The sequence below is a fragment of the Eutrigla gurnardus genome (genome assembly GCF_963514095.1).
Source record: "Eutrigla gurnardus genome assembly, chromosome: 14".
NCBI classification, from domain to species: domain Eukaryota; kingdom Metazoa; phylum Chordata; class Actinopteri; order Perciformes; family Triglidae; genus Eutrigla; species Eutrigla gurnardus.
This window is the reverse complement of record NC_139937.1, coordinates 16,929,071-16,937,265: the sequence shown is the minus strand read 5'-3', so window position 1 is coordinate 16,937,265 and position 8,195 is coordinate 16,929,071. Positions and strand designations below refer to the sequence as shown.

General features: G+C 43.9%; 1 protein-coding gene across 1 annotated transcript; it reads right to left on the bottom strand.

The window, feature by feature from the left end:
* Positions 1 to 1,850: 1,850 nt before the first annotated feature.
* On the bottom strand, positions 1,851 to 7,849 carry fzd1 (frizzled class receptor 1). The gene has a single exon (XM_084026469.1). The coding sequence runs from the start codon at positions 7,511 to 7,513 to the stop codon at positions 5,846 to 5,848; it is 1,668 nt and encodes a 555-aa protein (XP_083882595.1). The 5' UTR covers positions 7,514 to 7,849; the 3' UTR covers positions 1,851 to 5,845.
* Positions 7,850 to 8,195: the final 346 nt, after the last annotated feature.

The following is an 8,195-nucleotide window of genomic DNA, read 5'->3' as shown; positions in this document are numbered from 1 at the left end:
TATTACTGAGTCTAAAAGGTTTACCAAACAAAACATAATTATCTCTTACCACGTTTCGTTTATGGAGGTGCAACTGAGTGTTGCCATCTGTCGTTGCCTTAAAAAGCACCATTATCTCTGCACAGTGCTGGAAATGTTTCTTGCTTTAAAAAAAAAAAAGTTTGGGAGACTGACTCTGAGAGAAATTGTGTTAAGACAGCTACTTTCTGCAGTCTAAAAAGGAAAAATAGGTCTACAGTAGAAGCTGCTGCTGGAGAAATGTTTGTGTTTTTTTACTTTTTGTTTTGCAGCGGCTGTCTGAACACTGCTGCTGCCTGATTTCACCCTAAGCTGCCCCAAAAGCATGAAATATGTAAAACAATATACTCTATGTTCCTATCTGCAGTAGATCACACAGTGGATGCAGATGTGAGCATTACAGGGACTGAGCAGAGCCCCTGACCCAGACACAGCTTAGACTCCACATTATTATGACGGATACAAGCTGCATTACAACTACCCATTCCTTCCATTGTCTTCCATCTTTCTACTGCTACTGAAATGCACAAGGATCTCACTGCAAGACTCGTAGCAAACCTGTAATATGTACAAAGGAGACAAGAACACGGAAGAGAAACGCACCGACTATTCAGTATTACTGTGCCAAAAAGTCTGCTTTCTAACAAAGAAGGCCTTCTTCACAGCTGTCATATGACAGTTCATGTCAGAACTCAAAAGGCCCCGCGGTGTTGGATTTAAAAGCTGGGTAGCTGGTAGAAGGGGAAGCAGCGTGGTGCAAGGAGCAGCCTGGAACAGCGACAGCAGGCGGCAGCTGACCAATGAACATAGCTGCCACACCCAGGTCCAGAGCTTTTTTTGAGAGCTGTAATTATTAGTGCGAGTAAAGCACTGAGACCCTGGAAAGAGCACAAGGCTTTGCGGCTAATTTAATATAGTGGCAAAACAGTGGAATTTCAACTTCCGAGTCGGTCACGTGATGCCACTGGGTCCAAAAATATTTTTTCACGTAAACCGACATTGGGCAAGACACATCTGTAACTCAGTCATGATTGTACATTAGTTTGTGGACTACGGTTCTGAAGCCTCGAGTTCAGCATTTTGGCAATCGCCATCTTGGAATTTTTGCAACCAGTGAAGGAAGTGACCATATTTGGACTGAGGAGGAGCGACGGGTGGATCTGATGAACACAAGCAGCAGAGCGGTATCCCGAGCAGCAACCTTACTGGATCTGGAAGTATAATTAGCTTGTTTGCTATTTATTAGAGTTAGATGAGAAGATTAGTGCCAATTGAATGTTTGGTCATTAAGCTGAAAGATGCGTTCAAGCTCTGTGAAGTAAAAATGAATATTGAGCGGACCGCATCATGATGTGTTCAAAGGTAATCTTGTAAAATGCAGCTTTTGGCGAGAAACTTTAATAACTGTTTGAAGGAGGTGTTTTCACAACCATATAAAATAGGAAAAGGAATTAGTGGCTAAAAGGATATGAACCATTCAAACTGCATTTGAAACACCCCCCCCCCCCCCCCCCCCATCATTCAAACATAGCCCTTACAATCGCTTGTAAGATGGACACTGTGAGCAGAGGGGTGACCCCAACAACATCCAGTCCTCCTTCTACACAGCAGTACAGCAGTTAGAATGATTCAAGGCAATTCAGTGTGTCCTAAAAAGACAATTATAAATTTATAATTATATAACAAAATAACCATTTGACTTGGCTAACTGTGGGTTTTGTCCTCAATCACTTGCAATCTAAGAAGCGTTCCCTAGTTAGCACGGAAAGGGAGAATGACTTGTAAGATTTCCGTGCCTTTAACAATTTAAGGGGAAATAAATTCACAAAGGCTTCACCGTTAACAATGGCGAGATTGTTTTTATTTTCATAAAGCAATCAATGTTGTGTATATATACGATTTTTTTTCTATAAATATAAAGGTTTTCTCTTCATAGCAAATGCAAAGGAAAAAAAAAATACTTCAAAGCTGCGACTATTGTAGAGCTGTCGACACAATGAAAGGATTATTATGAACCGGAAGCGCGGCGTGGAAGAGCGTTTGACAGGAACACAAGTCGTGATGTGTGCGTGAGCCGGGCTGCACTGACAGCAGCCGCTCGGCGTCTCAGCACAACGCTTCCTTTCTCCTGCAGCGGGAGACGTGCAGGATGCTGGCTGCTCTCCGGTCCCACGGTGCAGACACGCAGCCGTGTTCGCCACATTACTGCTCTCCACAATAACCCACACGTTCAATCCCCAAAATAAAGATGTGCCTGTACAAATGGGTCAAAAATATGCTTTGTTATAAACATTTGATACGTGAATGTGAAACAACCCACCCATATTTCAGTAGGTAGAAGCATATTTACAGTGCCATGGTGAAGTTTGGACGCCCCTTTTTCCTTCTGCAGGAAATTATTCTAATACATAATTATGTATTTCCATCATCAGAATAATTGTAAATATTCAAACAGTGACATGAAGAAGCTGCCCAGCTTGGAGACGCGAAAAACACAGCTTGATTTAAAAAAAACTAAAATCAATTTTTAGAAAAAGCATTAATTTATGTAGGGAGATCATAAATATGATGATGATGATGATATGATTTATGATCATCTTATTTCACATTATTTAGTTGACTTTTACACCAAAAAAAGATTAGAAATTTGTTAAAATGACACCAGAGTTTTAAGCATGATTTGATGATTATCACGATGCTGTGAATCGTGATGTGACATTTTCATATCGCCCCCATGCCTAATATGCAATAAGCACACCTCCCATTAGCTGTCATATACAGATAGATTACCAGAGTTAAATACAAAAACACATGCAGGTGCTTGTTACGGACTCGCAGGTAGTTTATTGTTCTCCAGAAACCTGAACTTCCATGACCCCCAGCCATCCATAAGGCTCACATTTCACCATGTGTGCTTTCAAACGTATAAGCTGCACCCGAAAAGGCAGTAAAGGTCTAAATGATTGAGTCATGCTCAAAAACCTGCAGTTCTAACCTGAGGCATTTCTCATCAGTAGGCATGGGACGATATGAAAATGTCATGATTATTCTGAACAAAATAATCTGATCTATAATACTACCCTGATAATCTTTCAAATATGCTTAAAATGGCACTAAAACTGGAATGAATTAACCTCACATTTTGTTAAGAATGTTTTTTTTGCTTCATAGATAGAAAACAAGCTTTTTTTTCGTGAAGCTCAAATAAAAAATAATGCATACATTATTTAAAAAACAGCAACATTGTGTGAGTCAGTTCTTTCTGACAATTCAGGCTCTATTTTTCACTTCTCTGCCATTACAGCGAGCTAGACAGCTTCTTCAAGTCACTCATGGTGATACTCATGAGTAATACCGATAATTAAAATTCACCGCAATCAATTCATTTGTTTGTTTGTTTTTTTAACGCAGGGATACAATCCTACATCGTCTCATATTACTCATAACCACAATTAATCTCACACTAACAATACAGCTACTTTCATTAGTGATTAATATGCAGATTATATGGTCAATTATAAAAATGTTTCTTGAAAAAAGACAGAGCTACTGAAATGATGAACCAATAGATTCCCCTTCTACACCTACTTTCAGATGCTGTCATTCAATGCATAACAATAGTTTTAAAAAATCGTATTGCTTTTGTGTAAGAAGAAAAACGGGTTGATTAATAACATGATTATTGGGAAGCTGAAGTCCAAAGGGTGTCCAATGATTTTACATAGCACTGTGTGCAGAAAACAATGGTTTCTCATCGCTGGCAGATTGTTTCATTCTACGTTCACTAAACACAAATGAAGCCCATATTATTGATGTTCTGAATTATTGTTCAAAAGGAACACACCTGTATTTGTGCATGTAATAACGACCCTTATAGTTCATACAGCATTTCTCACATTACAGCACCAGACCAAAACGATTTCAGATGTTTTTTTACGATTAGTTTCCATCCCAGCAGGGTCTAACTTGCTAGTTAATACATCTGTGAACATCTCAGCTGCTTTCATTTTGGTCAAAATGATTGTGTCATAGGTTAAGAATCTAAACTTAGAGCTTGCATTATGCAACAATATCGGAACTTTAGCTAAATTAAAGAGATAGTTCACCCCAAACATCAACAATAAACATTATTCCTCTTAGCTGTAGTTAAACATGGGAAGATATGAAAATGAATTTCACGATTTTCATGATATCCAGATAAATCACCAAAATGTGCTTCAAACTCTTACAATGACACTTCAACGTATTGGCGTTACTTTACTTTTTTGTCAAGAAACAAATGTATATAATGCGTTGCAGATAAGACACAAGTCGTTTTTTTTTTTCATAAAACAATCGAATAATCTCAAATAAGATTAGAAACCATAAAGTCTCCTGCATTAATACATTTAAAAAACTATAAAATATATAAAAAAGAAAATCATTATTTAAAAAACATTTTATATCATGATTTTTTTTGTTCCGAGTTTGTTTGTTCTGCTGTCTACCTTGATACAAGCTAGACACTTGTCACACATGAATATGACTTAGGTTATCCCGATGATGAAAATGCACCACGATCAACTTATTGAGTTTTTTTTATCGTGATCCCTAATAAAATCCTATATCGTCCGATCCTTACATGTAGTGCTTATCTATCTAGATGTATTGGGTGGGACTTGCCTAGTTTTGGAGGTACTGGCAGTATGTTCTCCAGTTGATATAATAGAAGTAAATGGCACTCGGTTTGTGCCATTTACATTCAAAAAATACATTCGAAAAAAACTAGAAACAGTGTCTCTTTTGCAGAAATCCTTACACATGATAATCCACAGAGGGTTGTGTGCAGAGTTATGACTTCTGGTATTTTACAAGATGAGTTAGAGTATAGTCTCATTATATCTGAGAGAAGACATCTATACCACCGATATCTCCAGAACTAGACAAATCCCACCGAAACAATACAAAATACTGATAAACAGCTCCACAGGTAAGAGAAAACACATGTATTTTAATTGAGGTGAACTGTCCCTATTAGCAGTTATGATTATCACTTTGTGTGTCTGTAGGATGATTTATGAATTGCAGCTGTATAAAAAAAGAAGACTGTTTCCCAGGAAGGTAGGAAAAAACACTATCAAAGAATTGCCTGAGAGGAGGTAATAGTGTAAAATACAAAATCTGAACTAAAACATGCAAAACACTGGTATGGTCCTTTAACCTGGCATATCACATGTGCTTTATTTGGAAAGGAATGATGTAGCCTTCAGGGGCCTGAGCTTCAGACCACAAGCATCTGTCACAATGACTCACATTCACAACCTGCACACCGATCCTGGTCCCACACTGTTGACATTCCCCCTCAGACCCCGGGCCGACTGCTGCCCAACTGTACAGCAGACACTCAAACTCCAGCTGGTTAACCGGGATAAGAGAGAGCCACGAGGAAGCACTTGGGTTTCACGGGACTCTGCTTAGAATAGACCCACCGCTCACAGGCAGCTCGCTGATCAAAGACGCAAACACTCCCAGTGGTGTCCACATTAAGTCAGGTCATGGGACCTCAGATCACTGATGCAAGCTGGCTCTTTGTGGTGATTAAGAACAATTCCATTCTGTCCAAAAAAAAAGGTGTTTTTAAAAAAGATTTTTTTCAAATTTTTTAAATACAAATATATACTTACAAAAATCTCACAAATGTATATGTACATAAAAAAGAAACAGGAAAAAAAACATACCGAGCATCTCCTGTAAGTCCGAGAAAAATCACAAAGAAAACAATAAAGTGGATTATCATTCAGTTTGTCACGAAGGAGTCTGTGTGAGGGGACGGGGCTCAGACCAACCATTACACCGTGGTCTCGCCCTGTTTACTGTTGGCCAGTCTCGTGTAAAACCTCCTCCACGAGTTGAGGGTCTTCCCGGACCAGATCCAGAAGCCGGAGGTGATGCCCACGATGAGCGTCATGAGGTACTTTATCATGAAGACGGTGAAGTCCGGGCTCATGTTGGGGTGGTTCTGGACGGGACACGGCACGGCGTACGTCTTGCACGTCTGGCTGATCCACGTCCTCTCCCACTGCTCCCTGAAGGCCTGCTCGTAGAAGTAGCAGGCGATGACGATGGTTGCCGGCACGGTGTACAGCACGCTGAAGATCCCTATCCGCACCATCAGCTTCTCCAGCTTCTCCGTCTTGGTGCCGTCGTGCTTCATGATGGTCCGGATGCGAAACAGCGAGACAAAGCCCGCCAGGAGGAAGGAGGTGCCGATGAAAAGGTAGACGAACAGCGGCGCCAGGACGAAGCCTCGCAGGGCGTCCACGCTGTTGACGCCCACGAAGCACACCCCGCTCAACACGTCTCCATCCACCTGCCCTACTGCTAGGATAGTGATGGTCTTGATGGCGGGCACGGCCCAGGCCGCCAGGTGGAAGTACTGGGAGTTGGCCTCGATGGCCTCATGGCCCCATTTCATCCCTGCCGCGAGGAACCAGGTGAGGGCCAGAATGACCCACCAGATGGAGCTGGCCATGCTGAAGAAGTAGAGCATCATGAAGAGGATGGTGCAGCCCTCCTTCTTCGTGCCCTGCACAACAGTCCTTATGTCGTTGTCAAACCTATCATTGCAAACCACCTTGTCGTCCAGTAAAAACCCGGCGATGTAGGCGATGGACACCATCGTGTAGCAGCCAGAGAGGAAGACAATAGGCCGCTCCGGGTAGCTGAAGCGCTTCATGTCCACCAGATAGGTCAGCACGGTGAATAGCGTGGAGGCGCAACACAACACGGACCAGATGCCGATCCATATCCTAGCGAATTTCAGCTCCTCCTCGCTGAAGTACATCATCCCGTGAGACCTCTTCGGCTCACACGGCGCGCCGCAGTTCTCCTGCCCCAGGAAGCGGTAGTTCAGGTAGGGAGGCACCCGGAGCGAGGCAGGGCACCTGAACTGACCGTTCATGGGGTCGGGCAGCGTGCCCTCGGCGGGGGGCGGGCTGGGTCCGGGACCCTCCGGCTCCGTGCGGTCCGACATGTTCTGCCCGACGCACAGCTCCCCGGCGCCGTGCACCGGGAAGGTCTCGCACGCGAGGCTGTCGGGCCACTGGAAGCCGAACTTGTTCATGAGCGCCTCGCAGCCCTGCCGCGCGCGCTCGCACAGAGAGCGGCACGGGGGCAGCGCCTGCTCGAGCACCGTGCACACGGGCGCATACATGGAGCAGAGGAAAAACTTTAAATCCGGGGAGCACTGGACTTTCACCAGCGGGTAGAACTGGTGGACCTCCAGCCCCGCGTCCTCCTGGTTGGTGTGGCCGAGCAGGTTCGGCATGATAGTCTCGTTGTACGCGATGTCCGTGCACAGCGGAATGGAAATCGGCTGGCAAAATCCGTGCTCCGGTATCGACATTCCCCGGTCCCCGCCGCCGTACTGGCCGTTGACTCGAAAAATCCCCACGTTCAGAAACAGAACAACAAACAACAAAGTCAAACCCGCGCGGAGGAGTCTGTTGTGAACCATGGTGAGGAGCGTGTCCGCTGCCGTGGCCCCAATTTCGGCTCGAATCTGAACTAACTTACGTATCCTCGCCGAGCAGCCGTCTACTTCCTTGAAGGCTCTTTGTTGGCGTTTCTTTGCGGCGTAAAAAGCAAGCTTCTTCCAGCGGGATTTCACGGCTCCTTCCCTCCGGCCTCTCGCCGCGTCGAGGTGTCACACGAATGTGGAGGGGGGGGGGGGGAAATCCCCAGATTTCGATGACAAACTCGGCTCCTCCGTTTGAAATCCAGAAAAGTAACGCGTATTCCTCCTTCAGGAAAGGGTCTGATACGGTCTCTAGTCTGCCCGATGCGGCGTCAGTCTGCCGTTCGAACCTGTTCTGCTCTCCCTCACCCTCGTTCCCGGGAATGTCAAGTGCGTCACCATTCAGCAGCGCTTCCGGTCACAGCCTTCTCAATAAAAGCCCCTAACATCGAATTATACTGAATAGGTTTGAAATATGTCTGACAACTCAAACACTTCTTCACATCTTAATGACATTTACATGATGCTCATTCGTAGCATGCGACGATGTGATGTTAGCGTTCTGTTAAATTCAGTGTTTTTTATTAGAGCTACCTTTTGGGGAACGTTTACCTGGTTAACTACAGGCAGGGAAAAGCAGGGAAATAACTGCATGCTTGTGTTTCATAAAATGATTTAAAGT

Bases quoted from the DNA above. Each gene is read 5' to 3' on its own strand.
- fzd1 (XM_084026469.1), bottom strand. From the start codon at position 7,513: ATGGTTCACAACAGACTCCTCCGCGCGGGTTTGACTTTGTTGTTTGTT.